At 54.0% G+C, this 13859-nt stretch overlaps 1 protein-coding gene across 11 annotated transcripts in view; it reads right to left on the bottom strand.

Annotated features, from left to right (window-relative positions):
• Positions 1–13842, bottom strand: part of BRD9 (bromodomain containing 9) — a 29308-nt gene extending 15466 nt beyond the window's left edge. The window contains exons 1-10 of one of the 11 annotated variants that reach the window (XM_063604149.1): positions 13645–13842; positions 12679–12893; positions 12146–12326; positions 10626–10686; positions 10060–10204; positions 8402–8512; positions 7633–7808; positions 4979–5111; positions 1940–2015; positions 626–721 (exon numbers count right to left, since the gene is read on the bottom strand). In XM_063604149.1, the coding sequence (XP_063460219.1) occupies positions 626–721; positions 1940–2015; positions 4979–5111; positions 7633–7808; positions 8402–8512; positions 10060–10204; positions 10626–10686; positions 12146–12326; positions 12679–12893; positions 13645–13696 (1246 nt within the window). In that variant the 5' untranslated portion in view covers positions 13697–13842. Of the gene's footprint in view, positions 1–625; positions 722–1939; positions 2016–4978; positions 5112–7632; positions 7809–8401; positions 8513–10059; positions 10205–10625; positions 10806–12145; positions 12327–12678; positions 12894–13644 lie in introns of those variants that run through there. The other 10 variants (XM_063604148.1, XM_063604147.1, XM_063604143.1 and 7 more) reach the window with 10 other exon arrangements.
• Positions 13843–13859: the final 17 nt, after the last annotated feature.

Consider the following 13859-nt stretch of genomic DNA (forward strand, 5'->3'; position numbering starts at 1 on the left):
CCTTCAACAGGAGACCCAGACCAGGCAGAATTCCAACACCTGGAGCTGGAGGAAAGAACATTCCAGAAACAAGGAAGCTCTTGAGCCAAGGCCATGGTTTGGAGGGAACAGTGAGCTGTCCCATTAGCAGATGGTGTGAGTGGCTGAGGGAGAAAGGGCCGGCAGGAGCAGTGTCCATGCAGCTGTCTGCACGGGAGGGACCCAGCAGAGGTGGAGAAGTGGAGGATGGGGCCGTGCAGGAGGTCCCAGCAGCAGCGCAGCCAGGAGGCAGCAGTGCAGATGGAGAGGAGAACACACAGGCCAGACCCAAGGCCCAGGGGCCACACATTCTGACCCCTGAAGGGATGTTCTGTAATGCGACAGGGACAGAAACACAAGGACCCCAAAACACTGACCAAGGTGAAGTCCAGTGATGCAACCAAGGTGCCCGCTGTGTGTGTCCCCATCCAACACAAGTTTCATTCCTGTCACTGTAACTGATCTCAATCTTACCCATGTGAAAACTTGAATCCAGGTACAGTGAGGAAACCATGAAGTAGGAATCAGCAGCATTTGCCATCACTCCACTAAACCCCTGCCGCCTTCCCTGCCCCGGCCAGCTCCTGGGACGGGACTACGGATTTACCTTTGTTTCTTCTCTCGTCTTTGAAGCCCAGCGTGGTGAAGCCTGGGAGGAGCTTACTGGAGAGCGAGCTCAAGTCCACCGGGTGGGTCTCCTCCTCTGCAACACGGACATGGCGGGCCGTGAGTGGCAGGTGTGACCCCAACGCCGTGCCCCAGTGCAGTGCCATGAGCCCTTTCTCCACATCACAGTGGATGTGATTGGTGCGGGTGGGGGGATTTTATAATGATCACCTGAAAACAAATTTGCGAAAGCCAACTACCATTCTCAAAACTAACTGCATTTCAATCTCATTTCTTTATCACCCCAAAGTCAACACAATAAAAAATACCACATCTCTGGCCACCATACCAGCAATAGTTTGAGAACATTTTCAAATGGATCACTCAACAACTCCAAGAAGAAATCTTGTCCTGCGTGCTCTAACAGCAAAACGGTGGCGTGTGCACCCGGAGCGCGTGCATCTGACAGCATGTCTGCCATGCTCAAGTCACCACCCACACACCACTCATGGGATCAGAGCAGGAGTTCCTCAGTTCCCAACCACTGCCTCGGTCTCAATGCTCTCATAAGCTAAATATGGATCAACGGTCCATCCTCTTTAGGAAAATAAGCTGAAGATTATATAGATCAGCCCGTTTCTATCCTTCACACACTGGAGAAAACCACACTGGCATGGTGGAGCTGGGTGAAAGACCACCAGCAGGCGTGCGGGTGAGAGCGAGGGAAGCGGGAATCTAGAGGCAACCCGTGCTGGGCTGCGCGTTCCTCATGTGAGCCCGCGAGTGCGTTTCAAACCCAAGTGATCACACTTTCGTTCAAAGGACAAGCCTCTTAATTACTTCCAGGCCAACAAAGCGCCCGACGGGCTGGACAGGCCTAGTGCGCGCCATCCTTCAACACTGTCCTGACGTCATCATCTAACAGCTCTTCTAAGACTGCTTTCCAGATTCAAGGAGCAGGGTGGGCCAGCACTCCGGTCTTTGCTGAAGACTGAGCTCGGGATGTGAACCCTTCCTGATGCTAGTGAGGTTTGGCCTTAAAGGCCTCTCGGCAGCTTTTCAGGAACGTGGCTCGAGTCCCGCTGCTCCCAAGGAGCCCTGACCGAGGTCTGACCAGCACCCCTGCCCCCGCGAGATGGCCGTCCACGCCTCCACTCAGCGCACGTGTCACGTTGGGGTGCGAGCAAGGTCGGGAAGCCGGGCAGCTTCTCATGCTGCCCCATGGCCATGGCTCAGCTTTTCATTACAGAATATCAACGGAGGCCCAAAAAACAGTGTACGGAGAGCATAAAGCCAGCCCTGAGCGGGCACCCACCATCAGCGTCCGGCTCGGCCATGTTGACCACGCTGTAGAGCAGGCTCCCGTCCCCGTTCCTCTTCAGATAGCCCATCTGGAAGGAAGCACTGCCTGAGCGTCTGTCCCTCAGGAGGGGCAGCGCAGCACAAATGAAATGAAGGCCAAAAAGCAGGGCTTAACGGGGGTGAAAGCACATTTGTCCAAGAACAAACGCCAGAGGGCCCCTCAGGGCATTCCCTGGAATTTCAGACTCACCGGCAACAGCAGAGCGCGCACAGGTGCCAAGGAGAACCTCTTAGGCTCCCCATGGCCCTGCTATAGGGGGTACAGCTGAAACAAAAACCTTCACCCACGAGTAAACATTTAAAATTGCTCATGAGCCTTGACAAAATGGAAGGGTCAGCAGGTCAGCATGGCACTGCCCTGACGGCAGGCGGCTCCAGCCCTCCAGCACGTGTGGACTGGTTTTCATTTAAAAACCCACCACCCACACCCCAGTTCTGTGTCCAGGCCATCAGGAGGATCCAGGAAGAGGAGGCACTAGTGTGTGCAGACTTGGGGTTCAAGGGGGAAGAGGGCTGTCATGCAGCGGTTGGCTGGGCTCCAGTGCAAGGGTGATGTCCATGCGCTGGACATCATGCCATGTCAGGGCAGCCACCTGGCCTGAGAAGAGCCGGACGTTTGTGTGAGGGCAGCTCCCCACCACCGATCCATGCAGTCTCAGAGCCCACAGGATGGCCAGGGCCCTGGGGGAGAGGCGGAAGGTCAACTACAATGGGACACGGAGTTGATACGTAGATTAGGAGCAGGGCCCTGGGGGAGAGGCGGAAGGTCAGCTCAATGGGACACGGAGTTGATACGTAGATGAGGAGTCAAGTCCAAACGGCGCAGATACAAAACTGAAAGGGAAGAAGTGGGCGGAACCCACGGGGCAGGAGGGAACTGGAAGTTTCCATGTAAAAACAGTTTTCAACCGATGTAAACACAGGTGCCAACAGAATCCTTCTGCACAGTGTCCATGTATGTGGTGCAGACACACACAACAGCCATCTCCCAGCTCTATCTGCAGAGGGCTTCACCCAGAACCCAGGTCCTGGCTTCTAAACAAGGCTCTCTAGTCAAGAAACCAGGGCTTCTTGGAGAATGTGGCAATTCCAGGGCTGAAGCACAGACTGCAGAACAAGGCTGTCCAAAAGAACTACAGTGCAAGCCACGCAGACCACAACCTCCAGCACACAAGCCACATAAACAACTTCCCAACACATAAGCCACGCAGACCACAACTTCCCAACACGTGAGCCAAGCAGACAACCGCCCAACACATGAGCCACGCAGACCACAACCTCCAGCACACAAGCCACATAAACAACTTCCCAACACATGAGCCAAGCAGACCACAACTTCCCAACACATGAGCCAAGCAGACAACCGCCCAACACGTGAGCCACGCAGACCACAACCTCCAGCACACAAGCCACATAAACAACTTCCCAACACGTAAGGCACGCAGACCACAACTTCCCAACACGTAAGCCAAGCAGACAACCGCCTAACACATGAGCCACGCAGACCACAACCTCCAGCACACAAGCCACATAAACAACTTATCAACACATAAGGCACGCAGACCACAACCTCCCAACAGATAAGCCACACAGACCACAGCAACTTTCCAACACACAAGCCATGCAAACCACAAACTCCCAAAAGGCGAGCCAAGCAACCGCCCCACACGTGAGCCACGCAGACCGCAACCGCCCCACACGTGCGCCACGCAGACCACAACCTCCCAACACGTGAGCCACACAAACCCACAACCTCCCAACACATAAGCCACACAGACCACAGCAACTTCCCAACACGCAAGCCACGCAAACTGCAACCTCCCAACACACGAGCCACGCAAACCACAGCAACTTCCCAACACATAAGCCACAGAGACCACAGCAACTTCCCAACACACGAGCCACGCAGACTGCAACCTCCCAACACGCAAGCCATACAAACCACAACCTCCCAACACATAAGCCACGCAGACCACAGCAACTTCCCAACATGCAAGCCACGTGAACCACAACCTCCCAACACACAAGCCACGCAGCCACAACCTCCCAACACACGGGCCACACAGACTGCAACCTCCCAACACGCAAGCCACACAGACCACTGCAACTTCCCAACACGTGAGCCACGCAGACCACGACCTCCCAACACGTGAGCCACGCAGACCGCAACCTCACAACACGCAAGCCACACAGACCACTGCAACTTCCCAGCAGGCACAGGCAAACAGAAGCAGACACATCTGAAATGCCCCCACTTCAGCGTTCTTTACATCCCATCCCATGTGCATTTTGAAGACTTAATATGAAAAAAACCCATAAAGCTCAAACTAACGTTTTCTACAGACTACATGTTGAGATAAAATGTTGAATATAGAGGTGAAATGAAACCTGCAAGGATTAATGTCACCTGCATTGCTCTACCTCTCTTATCAGGGCTGCTAGGAAGCCTGAGACTGCAGACAGCCTGTGCTCTGTTTCCACTGAAGACACTGGGTCTAGAACGTCCCCTGCCAGAAAGGAGAGCGTGGTCAGCTGAGTGGGCCCCACCACCACAAAGACCATCTATGGCAGGAGCCACGTGAACACAGTCGGTGGCCTATTATGGACCATCTGTCGGATCCAACACCAGCACCCCCACTGGAATAACAAGGGCGGTGCCTCACGTCAACACCCAGTGACAGAGACACAGAAGTCAGCATTCACTCCAAGAGAAAGGATTAGCCTGCAGCAGGGCCTCCATCAAGGAAATGAGGTCAGTGACCACGTGGCCTCCACGATGCGTGAAACACCAGCGGCAGCCCTGCCAGAGGCACCTGGACCCCGACTGAAGAGACCAGCCTTATGTGTGTGTGATCCGGACCTCCCGTCAGGGCCCCATGCTGACCTCTGGATCCCGGTGGCTGTGCTAGATCACACAGCACCAACCCAGAAGGAGAGGCACACAGAGTCTGGGGCCACATGACACCCTCTCTCGGTGGCCACAGAGCACTACCTTGCCGCCTGGGAGGAACCGGTTGATCCTGTCCCGAGCTTCGTCAGCTGCATGCTCCACCAGCGCCAGCACGTGCTCCTCTGCGGTACTGTCCGTCAAGCTGCAGGCGTTCCCTTCAGGCTCAAACATGCAGCTGTGAGGTGGGGACAACCAAGTCACCTGGAGGCAGCTTCCCCACCACACACCTGCTCCCCATGCGTCGGCACCTAACCCAGCTTCTACCGACCCTGCCCTCAGACACAGAGCTGGCAGAGCATACTTAACTCCTTTTAGGTCTCAAAGCATCCCTTTTCACTCTAACCAAATGACAAATTAAGACGCTTTTATTAAAATAAAGAGTAAGTGTAAGCCAAGTAGACAGACTCCCTGTTTTTCAACGCAGTGCAAACTCAGTTAAAGTGCTTTAGCAACAAAAGCAACAAAGTAACAGATGCCCACACTGGTTAGTTATTAAAGGCCCCATCAGAAAAGTGACTGGAAAAGCCACCCGTGACTACGCAGGGTTCACAGCAAGGCAGGATAGGCGGGGCTGCTCGGGTGAGGTCTGGTGCTACTGGGCTGGGTGGACAGCAGCCCCCTCTGCTGTGGCCACTGGGTGGCACAAAGAACACACAAGGACGTCAGCATGTGGCCCCAGGTTCCACCTGAAGCAGTTCTCCAACAGCTGAGGGGCACAGGCTGTAGCACCCAAGGAGTGTGGAAGGTTCTAGAAGCAAGCGAGTGGGCTCCTTCCCACCTTGGGCACTTGCCTGGGCATGGGTCTGAATGGCCTAGGGCCAGGTGCAGGCCCAGGACAAGCCCTGCCCATGAGAGCGGCCCTGCCCTTGCCTGACCTACAGTGACAACCTGGCAACCCTACACAGGAGTCAGAGCCCCATGAGCTCCGCAGGGAGGGGCTCCACTCAGGCACCTGCGTGAGCCCATTACCGATGCGCACTGCTGTGACACTAGGTGAAGGTGACTGCCTGAGCTCGGCACGCTCTCCTGCCTGCAGACTGACGGCTGGGGATCCATCTAAAGGGCCTGGATCCCACAGGCAAGGGTGAAGCTGCAGCACCAGAGACACCCAAAACCAACCTGGGGTGGGTCTGCCAGGACACAACCCCACCGCAGCTGAGCATGCTGACCAGCACCAACTTCAATTCCCCCTCAATGCTCAGTCACCATGAGGCGGCAAAGCGCGGCCATGAAACCCCGACCCCTGAAGGCCAGCAGCACACTCGAGTCAGGGGCTGAGGCCGGACACAGCCACCAGCCAACCACGCAGTGAGTGTTCACACGGCAGCGGGGTGGGAAACGCAATGCACGTGGGGAGACCGCCTTAGGGGACTGTCGTCCGTTGCCAAGCAACACACTCTGGCCACGCAGAGCACCCTGTCTCCTAAGCCAAGGCTGCAGGACCTGAGGGGCTGGTCTCAAGACCACTCTCCCTTTTGACGGTTGGAGGGAGCTGCTCAGAGCAGAAGCACCGAGCCCAGCACTGCTGCCGCCCCACCTGTTAAATCCACGTGAGTCCCATACACATGTGAGAAGGAAACAAACAATGGAGGGCCGTGACCATCACAATTGCCTCAAGGACATTCAGTACCAACTCCAGATGGTCCCTGACTTCCCACAAGATGGCACAAAAGCAATACACTTCAGCAGAAACCATCCTTCAAATCTGATCTGTCCCCAGGATGGCAACAGGCCAGTCCTCTCAGGATACTGGGAAGACCGCGAGCCACAGTGCTGTCAGACACACGGCCATGAGGGTGGATGTCCTGAGACTGCGCTCTCTGGGGCCTGCACTCAGCAAGTGACACGTGATGAAGCAGGCTCTGTGCCAGGTGCTTCTGCCCGCTGCAGGCTATGGTAAGTGCTCTTGGTGCCTCTAAGGCCCCTGGCGATACTCTCGCTTTGTTTGGTCCTATCAGGCGGCCACCTCACATAGGTGGAGGAGCGTCTACAGGAATGACGTGTGATACGGACTTTGATACAATCTCAATGCTCAGCCACCATGAGACAAAGAGCCCCCATGAAAACCACTCTGGGGTTTAGAAAAAAAGGAAGAAGGTTCCCTGAAGGACCAACCAAGTCAGCTGCTCCCTGTGGGAGGGAGCAGAGCTACAGGGAGCTGTGGCCTGCAGTCCTCACCTGCTTCCCCCACAGCATCCACACCTTCCTGACCACAGGCCTGCACCTGCTCCACTCCAGCGTCTACACAGACACAGAAGCGAGCAGTTCAGGAGTGTGCATCTGCCCCACGGCAAGAAAGAAGCCCCCTGCCAATGCTGGCTGCCCAAAGTCAGCCCGCTTGTGCGGCACAGTCTGGGACAAGGGCACAGCCTTGGCTGCCGGCAGGCGCTGTGCAGGGGAGGGAGGGGCCAATGATCTTAACGGCGTGTAGAGACAGAGACCACCAGTCACTAGCAGTTGGGGGCAGGGGTGACCGGATGGGCTTGGGTACCACACCTGGGTCAGAGAGTGCACGTGGCCGGTGGGCAGGAGGGGCTGTCTGGCCACACTCCTCCTGCCAGAATAAGCTACACCAAGGACATCTACGTGACATGACATCCGTTCTCTCACTCACTCACTCTCCCCTACAAGGCACCTGCTTTCCCGGCTGTGGTGCTCAACTCCAAAAGCAAATGTGGTTTCCACAGAGCCTTTACCTGATAACTTCTCTACTCGGCTTTTTGGATTTCTTGGCAGTTTCTACTTGTACTGGTACAACTTCAGGGACAGGTTCCTCAACAGCTGTATCTTCATTGCCCAAAAGAGCTGCCTGCTGAGAAAAATCCATGTCCTGCATAAACGACATGCTGCGCTTCAAAGCTAACAGCCGCTCCTAGAATCAGAAAGGACAGAGCAGCAGGGATTTACCTCTCCCTCACAGCCAGGGTGCCGTGACGATGGGATGGGATGGGGATGGTCACAGCCTCACCTGGCCTAAGAGCTAACTTTCCACGGCGGAGCAGCGGGAGGTGGTTGTGGGGGCTTGACCCACTGCCAGAGCGCGGCAGGTGCCGCACCTCCCCTTTACCTTCACCTACGTGGGATGCATGCAGCCTGGCTCACGGCACAGATCTGGGAAGCCACTCAGGATGGCCAAGGAAGACAAGGATGTCCCGTCTGGATTCAGTGAGGCAGTCACGCAAAACAAGCCCGCAATGCTGGCTGTCATCCAGCAAGACTGACACCTGACACCCAGGCTTAAGATCAAGAGATGCGGAACTTTCCACCAACCCTCAATGAGATGTTACAGCTAGGTCATGAGCAGAGAGGGCGGCCGGGGACGTCTACCCTAGAGCAAAGGGGGCAACACCATGAGGGTGGCGGGTGGATGGAGCACGTGTTCACTGTGAGGCTCCCTTCGGGTACAAGCGACGGGGGGCAGAGCCCCTGCTTTCCGTAGCTCGCTGCTGCCAGTGAGTTTCTTACTTTGCTCATCATCTTAAAGCCTGCGTGAAGGATCTTCTTCGCCAACTTGTAGTACACGGTATCTGGCCTATTGTATGTCATTGCATTATCACACATCAGTTTGAAATCTGCCTGAAAAGAAAACAGGAAAGACTTACCAGGTTTGAAATGCCACAGACAACAGCAAAGCTCTAGATGACTACCAAGAGACCAAAAGGAAAAAGCTACAATCGAGTAGAAAACAATTCAACTGGGCTCTCTGATCTAAAAATAACGTTTAAGAACTTAGAGAAGTTTTCTTAGTTGCACGTTGGTCTTGCATGAAAAATATTACAGCAAACAGTTGGCCAAGCCTGTAACTTCTTTCTAAGCATCACATACAAATGCTATGTGAGGAAAAAGCATTTCCTGGGCTTCTTGCATTTCTCCAGAACATAAATAGGAACGAGAAGCAACGACCTGATTCTTTCAAGTGAAAGTCAAGGGATAAAGGCAGGCGTGCGGCACAGTGATATCCTCTATCTCTAGAATTTCTCCACAGAATCGAATTTAAAATTCTGTCACCAAATGGTTCCCTCAAACTACTAGAAAAAGACTTCGCCCCACAAAAGGACAACCTTATTTTGTAATTTATGGTGAAAATATGGAAACATCAGTATTTTATTATGAGAGGCCAGTTTCCTCAGCACAGGCCTCTCAAAGGTGAGTACCAACGTCAGGCTGGAGCATGACCCCGGAGGCCGGCCACCCTAACTGAGAATGTGCCATCTGGACCCTCCCCAAGCCCGGTTCCAGAGCCAGCAGCCCCAGGGCCTGGCCCGAGGCTGTGGAGCCCCTCCCCTGAAGACTCCACTGCGGACACTCCACGGAGTGAATGCTGCTCCCCTTCTCACTTTGTTGCTAGGAATGGCCAGACTGGGGCCCGAAGCAGGGAATACAGAGGGCTTTCGGGCATGGCGTGCTCTTAACATCTACCCTCAGGCGCTGCCTGATCCTCTCATCAAGTTTCCTTTTCTCCCACTCTCCTTTAAGTCTGTTCTGTTGTGTTTCTGTGAGTCAGCAAACCCTTCAGTAAGCATAAAATAGAAAAGTCAAGCTTTCCCCAGGGGAATGGAACCTAAGAGAGAAATCTAATGCCTTTCTAAACTACACTAATGCCAACTTTATCAAGCATTTGTTTTGCCTTCTTCCCCTGGGTTGCAAAACCAATGAGCAGTTGCTAATTCTCACAGCCAGCAGCAAGAAACAGAGTTAAGAGAAAAGTACTCAGGAGACAGAAAAACTTACTACGCTAAAAAAACTAAATGCTCAATTAGTGTAAGACAAAACTAAGAATTAAAAAGAAGTATGTTTTTAAAAATGTCTAGTCTCAAGCCGTGCTACACCGGACACCTCACTGCTCGAAACAACATGTCCTATTTACGCCAGCGCAGTAACTTAGAAAGAAAAGAAACAGACTTCTAACAGCGTGCAACCTGACCTAGTTTCTAGACCAAAGCACAGAGAAAACGTTCACGACCAATCATTTCCTTAATGCTGTGTCTGTAAAACATCACCCGAACACAGAAACACCTGTGAAAGCTCAAAAACTAGAAATGATCTAAGGTGAATGAAGTCTTCACAAGACATGAATACACAGAACTATGCCACGATTACTTCGGGCAATGAAAGTAACTTACCTTAAATTCCGTAACTGACTTGTATTCATTAGCTACAATTTTGTCTTTCATGGTGCCAAAATCCATGGGATGTTTTATTATCATTGAATATCCAGGAGCAATTGCATCCGTGACAGGAAAAGCAAAAAATCCATGGGGATCTTTTCTGAAAGCAAAGACATCTTAAAGTGGAAAAATCTAGATTTCTAAATGATACAAAATCTCTTACAATCCAAAAATTGGATACAACTGACCGAATTTTGTTTCTTAAAAATAAAAAAGTTACGAGCGTCTTTTAATTTATTGTGATAGGTATTTCAGATATAATAAAAATTCCCCCAACGCATCCTGGCGGCCACCAATGTCCCAGCTCTAGCCTTGACTTCCCTCACTCTACTCTGACTTCAGAGTGAGCCACTAATGAGTTCATGAACTCTTCCTACGCACCCCAAAGTGGACTGGGAGTCACCAAGAGAAGGTGCAGGGTCTGTTTCACAGCTGACAAGGCTGGGGTGGGGAATAAGGCCTCAGAAAAGATGACACCACACACCCCCAGACACTAGCTCTTCAGAAACGCCCAGGTTTACCTCTGAAGCTGGCGGAGGAAGTGTTCCAGGAGTTGCTGAATAGGTGTGCTCTCATTTTCGGCTGACAATTTAAGGAAAAAAAAATTGAATACAAGACTTTGGTATCCCTTCATTAGAGAGCTCCAAGTTCACAGTATCTGTCTGTCTGGTGTCTCACAGCATTTTAAGTTCCACCGAGAACTGGGGATATAAAGATACATCCGACTCAGCCTTGGCTCCCACGAAGCTCAGCCGGGTAGAAAGGGCACCCCCACAGCAGGAGTCATAAAAATCTCTTGTAATAACCGGTAGCCCTTACATCAACAATATGTGGTGATCACTTAGCAATGTTTTCAGCTCATACCACTACTCTAGACAAGAAATGGAGGACGGAACAAACGCTCTGGACATAAAGGCTGATCCTGAATTCACCGATTATTATTTCACTTGAGGTCCCTTAAAATTCAACAAAAAGTAAATAAATGGCCGGCGTGGTGGTGCGTGCCTGTAGTCCCAGCAACTTGGGAGGCTGAGGTGGGAGGATCGCTTGAGCCCAGGATTATCTGAGCCCAGGAGTGAATCACGACACTGCACTCCAGCCTAGGCGACACAGCAAGACCATGTTTCAAAAATAAATTAAAAAAAGAAAGTGCCTGAAGAGCCAAATGACCACAGAAGCTCAGAAGGCCACCAGCTTTCCAGAACTTTCCTTCAGTGGAGCCAGCAGGCCTCAGACAGTTTCTGACGGCCTGAATGATCGCAGCACTAGCCTCCCCACTCCCTGATGTCCCATGTCCCAAAGCCCAGCCGTCTGTTTCCCTATAATCCAGGAACCACTGGATGCTGAGAGTTGCTGGGAAGAGACACCCCTTGTCTTAGGTACAAATGCCTCATCACTGTGAGTTGTGCACAGGAAGGCTGGGGACAAAGAGAACTCAGAGGGCAAGTCCTTGTCAACTGGAAATTCCAGCTAAATGCCATCCTTCGCAGAGGGTGCCCACGACAGAAATTCTACTAAAGGCCTCCAGCTTCCTTTGTCTCAGCCTATGGTCACTTTCTGCAAATTCAGACCCACCATTTGGGCCTCGAGGTCCCTTCTTCCCAAGGGGAATTACCTGCGTTTCCACTGACATGCATCTCTCTTACCAGTCTGACCCAGATGGGGCTACTGTTCCAATACTGTCTTAAGTGCAAACAAAACCAAACTTCAAGACCCAGGGCTGGCAAACTTTTTACATAAAGGCCAGACAAAAAACAGTCTAGGCTTTGCGGGTCACATACAATTGGTCTCTGTGGAGATGCCTTTTTGTTTCTTTTTATGAACGCTTAAAAAACATATAAGCCATCCTTAGCTAATAAGTTAAAAAACAAAACTGAAGGGCACCAGTGGTAACTGGCCACGCCTTGCTCTAGACATTCAGAGACACCGGAGGAAACCTCAGGCCAGAGGACACCTGGGATGAAGCCCTGGAAATACCAGCTCTCCTCCCTCCCATGCTTCTCCCCAAAGCAACAGGACACGGTGCCGACCCCTCATTTACAACGATGAGCTGTGAACACCAGGAGAGTCTCTAAAAGTGCACCCTTGCCTGGCTGCGTCCGGCACGCTCGGACTGGCCGATCTGGGGGCGGCTCCACCTCCACCTTCTTCCCAGGATCAAAGTCGTCAGCCTCTCCCTCCGTGTCACAGTGCTCCCTCTCTCGCTTCCGCTTCTTCTCTTCCTGGGCGGCAGAGTCAAGGGAGTGAGAAAGGCAGGAGTAGGTGGGATCCGGACAGGTCTGCCCAATCCCCTCGCAGTTCTCAGGGGAGGGACAGAACTAAGGGAAACCCCCTCCGAGATCCTCCTCATGCCAGGCTCCCTCCTCACAGAGACCCTGGCAGGGTCCGCTGAGGAACAGCACACCCAGGATCCTGGAACTGAGTCTGCGGGCCTCAGCGGTTCGCGTTTTGCTACCAACGGAACACCCCCTCCCCTCCTCCAGCCACGCAGGCGCACTCTGCCTGGGTCCTGGGACCAGGCTCCCCACGGGCTCCTCGTGGGCGGCGTCCGGGCCACCGCCGCTGCTCCTTTACCTTTCGCTTCCTTCTTTCCTCATCGTCCAGATGCTTCTCCTTCTCGGACTTCTTCTTCTTCTTCTTTTTCTTTTCTTTGTGCCTCTCTCGCTCATGGTCTGACCTGTCATCATAGTAACTGGAGTCGTGGCCGGATCCTGAGAGTTCAGTCACTTCACTTCCTCCCACCTTCAGGACTAGCTTTAGAGGCTTCTCCAGGGGCTTGTCGGCATAATCTGCACAGACACAGACCGAGTTCTACCCGCGTGCTCAGGTGCAAACGCCACGCAGCCAGGTGAGACCTGAAGGTGCTAAGAGGGAAAGGCCTCCCTAAGGAGTACAGCGGGGCTGCCAACCAGCAGGGAAAGACGGAAGGGAAGACCACAGTGGCGGCATGTCACTGCCTCCTTGTTCTCCCTTTCCCTCCACAGGGAGCTTCAGGTCCCTTTCGAGCCACGCTGTCCTCACCAGAGGCCCTGTGGGATGTTGTTCACATTACTCGTTCAAGAAGATGGATTAAGAGGGACCTGGAACCCCGGAGCCCGATCTCCCTCCTAGAAACCCCCAGCACTTCGGTTCACCCTCGCCTGACTTCCTGCAGGCGCCCGTGCTGCCCGCTGACACCCATGGAGCTGCTGCGGGAGCAAGGGAGAGGGAGGGAAAGGCGGGAGAAAGGGCAGCCCGGCTTCTCCCTGAGCTCCACACAAAAGCCAGCACAGATGCTTCCCTAGTCTCCAGGACCGGGGTGAGTGAGCTTGCAGCCTCGAGCCCAGAACCCTCCACCAGGAACGTAAGCGCCTACCCAGGACCCCTCACGTGTGCCCGGTTCCCTGCCCGAAATCCCAGGACCCCCTCCCGCGTGCCCAGAACCCCTCCCTCGTGGCCAGGACCTCGCCCGGTGCCCAGGACCCCCGTCCCCGTGCCCAGAACTCCTCCCCCGTGCCCGGGACCCCGCCCGCCGCGCGTCACCAAGCGCCGCCGCCTCACCCTCGTAGGACGAGCGCCACTCGGCCTTGTGCTTCTTGTGCTTCTTGCCCATGGCGGCGCCGGCGGCGGGCCCGAGGCGGGGGTCGGGAACAGCTGGCACCCGGCCGGACCGTGGCCGCCACCGCCCCCTGGCCCTGGCTGGCCGCCCGCGCTCGCTGCGCCGAGGTTGCCGAGCCCGCGGGGCCGCGCCGGAAACGGGGCGAGGCGGGGCCGCG

This window comes from Pan paniscus, chromosome 4, assembly GCF_029289425.2.
Source record: "Pan paniscus chromosome 4, NHGRI_mPanPan1-v2.0_pri, whole genome shotgun sequence".
Taxonomy (NCBI): Eukaryota; Metazoa; Chordata; class Mammalia; order Primates; family Hominidae; genus Pan; species Pan paniscus.